The 3,067-nt window shown below is 31.7% G+C and overlaps 1 protein-coding gene across 1 annotated transcript; it reads right to left on the bottom strand.

Moving 5' to 3' along the window:
- Nucleotides 1–1,786: 1,786 nt before the first annotated feature.
- LOC145615566 (blue copper protein-like) lies at nt 1,787–2,858 on the bottom strand. The gene is made up of 2 exons (XM_081670639.1): nt 2,686–2,858; nt 1,787–2,202 (listed from the first exon to the last, which is right to left on the bottom strand). Exons 1-2 carry the CDS (start codon nt 2,846–2,848, stop codon nt 1,808–1,810), a joined length of 558 nt encoding a protein of 185 aa, XP_081526765.1. The 5' UTR covers nt 2,849–2,858; the 3' UTR covers nt 1,787–1,807.
- Between the last annotated feature and the right edge of the window lie 209 nt (nt 2,859–3,067).

The following is a 3,067-nucleotide window of genomic DNA, read 5'->3' as shown; positions in this document are numbered from 1 at the left end:
AATGATTCGAGTTGGGAGTATTGGTTAATTTGATCTAAATGAGGATAGTATTCCGTATTTTTAGTTGGTGCTTCCAGTTTCCCGACCTAGTACAACATGGTTGGAAGCTGTGAGCTCTATTAATGAACCTATAATTTGGTTTTCAAATAATGTATTGTTTTTCTTCACATTGTCATAATAACGTCAAATTTTGCAATAGAGGTTAATTTGAATTTAAAGTTATGTTTACGTACAACACATTAAAGTTATTTTGCGGGACCATTACACATTTACACACGCCGAATGTGGCAATTGGCAAACTAGTGAATTATGAAATATCTAAATTACATAATAAAATGAAATCATTTGTAAACTATAGAGTAGTACAAGTAAAATAAAAGTACCAAAATTTGATAAGATAAGTTATGTGATTGGAGCAGGCACAAAGGAGGTACTAGAAGCATAAAATGAAGGGTGAATATGTAACAGTGAAGGTGGGGAATTGACCGAGCACATGTTTGGTGTCCCACTGCGAGTGTCAAGCTTGTTGGGCTCACACAAACGTCGTCCTATGTTCGTGGGTCTATTTACTCATTTTTTTACGCCCACAATTATCAGAAGATATCAAAGTGAAGGATAAATATCATAAGAGTGGTGTATAATAGATGTCAACATTTGCATTAAAATGGGGTTCAAGTTTTGAGGTAAGATCAATTGAGCCCGATCAACTTAGCCCTATTCCGCTAACCTTGAGATTAAAAAGGGTAAAGGATTTCCACCGATAAAAGTATTCAAATACTTTGTCCTATTTTTAACGGCATGAACTTGAATATGACTACTTTTGATTGTCACTAGCAATGATATTGAGTGGTCTTGTACTTAAATATATAAATTAAAAACGTGTTTAGGAATGAACTATATATATTATCCCGGATAATGCCCTGACCCTTGAGTACATGTACAATTATATAAAAAGTGATATGATACGTTAATTGCATGGTGACATATAATTGTCATACTAATTTTTCTATGATATGGTAGCAAAATATTATTGATGTGAAAGTCAGGGTCAATTATAGGCAAATTGAAGGCTTAGTTTGCATCAGTTTTGCTGATGCTTATGTTTCCAAACATTTGAAAATGAGATTTCAACAATGAAGTAGACCTGAAAACCTCTTGATGTTTTCTTGGAAAATAATTGTTCGTTTCTCCTTTCAAATTAGAGTTCAAAATCATACTCCTTATTAGTGTGTCCCAGAATAATAGACTATCTACTCCATTGTATACTTTCTAAATATAGTACCTCACTACTTCACTAGCTAGCTAGCATCTGTTTTATTTACCTTTGTTTCAATTATTTCAGAAAAATTAAGTTCAAATTAGGTTTAAGTTTATTAGAATCATTAAATTCAACTACATATTGCTAAGTTATTTGAACTTAACTAAACTTATTACAGTTGTAAAATTGTGTATTTCTTATATATAAACCACTTGTGACATCATAAAAATATGTAATTATTTATGAGCCTTATTGGTATGCTTAATTATTAAATTTTTTATGGTTGCATGAATATACACTTGTATATCTGATTCATGGTCATTGATCTAGGCTATATATATGAACACGTTAACTAATTTACTAATCATACCAATTTCTTAATAATTCATCAACAAATAATATTTCCATCTAAAAGAAAAGTAAAAATATTTATTTGTTTAGGCAAATGAAAATATCTTACAATAAAGTAATTACTTAACTAAAAATAGAAAATCACTGCCTCTAACCTGGCTATAATAAGAACCAACAATAATTAAATACACCTCAAAATCACAAAATAAGAACACAATTCACTAAAACAACCACAAACAAAACAATAGAGCTAGTAATACTTCTCAAAGACGAAGCCGAATCCGGGATCAGATACGGCGTGGTACCGGAGGCGGTGGTGGGATAGACGCCGGTGGTGGTGGTAGGAGTAGTGGAAGGAGCAGCAGTAGTAGGAGAAGTAGAAGGAGAACCAGAAGCTAAAACATTAACAGAAAGTTTCATGCCACTACCACAATGACCTAAAATAGCACAAATAAAGAAATGTGTCCCAGGAGTTTGGAGTAGAATAGAAGTAGTGCCTTTGTTGTCAGTGCTTATTGAATTCCCAATTGTGCATGTTTTGTAGTCACTTTGCTTTACTTCATCCACTGTGTGTCCACTTCCATAATTGAACACTGTCATGCACATCCAATTTGTCCACAACTTTAATTTATATCATCAAATTTATTGATAATTATAATAAACAAATAGATTCCTTATAATATTTGTCTTTATAATGTTATAATTTCTTTTGGTCTATATGAATTAAAAAATTCTGACAATATAGTTGTAATAATGAATCATATATACATATATGCTCCATCATTTTGGAGATTCTTGGAATTTGATAATTTTATAATGTAGTCATTTTGTTTAAGAATTTAGAAATCATGAATGTGGCACAATTTTACAAAATAACCTCTTGATCATAATATCAGCCAACTTTAGAATATACATACGTTCTACATATGCATGTTAATTGTTAACAAACTAGTTACTACAAACTTTATAAATTGGCGATGTGATTTGAGATGATATACGAGCTAATAGTTTTTATCATACTAGCTAAAAACGTTTGATTTATAGATAATGTAAGGAGAAAATGAAGAAAAACTCACCAAGGCTATCACCAACGACGAATGTCTTAGAAGCAGCCCAAGTACCATAATCAACCCCAATTGTCCATCCACTCGAGTCACCCACTGTGTACACAGTTGCTAAGCTTCGCACTGCCAAGCATAGCACCACTAACACAATCCAAGCCAAATTTCTGCCCATCATTGTTATGTTCATAAAAATTAATTTAGCTACTTAATTAGATAGAGTGAAAGATTAGAGAAATTGTAGTAGGCAAGTTAAGCTAACTATTTTTGTACAATGGAGATATGGTTTATGGTGGTTTATATAGTGGTGGAAAACTATAAATATGATTATTAGGTAAGTGTTTTGGTATACTTAAGATTTACTCCTCTCTTTATACACTTAAAGGTACTCAATCAT

Source organism: Chenopodium album, chromosome 25, assembly GCF_948465745.1.
Source record: "Chenopodium album chromosome 25, dcCheAlbu1.1, whole genome shotgun sequence".
NCBI classification, from domain to species: Eukaryota; Viridiplantae; Streptophyta; class Magnoliopsida; order Caryophyllales; family Amaranthaceae; genus Chenopodium; species Chenopodium album.
This window is presented reverse-complemented; position numbering and strand designations above follow the sequence as displayed.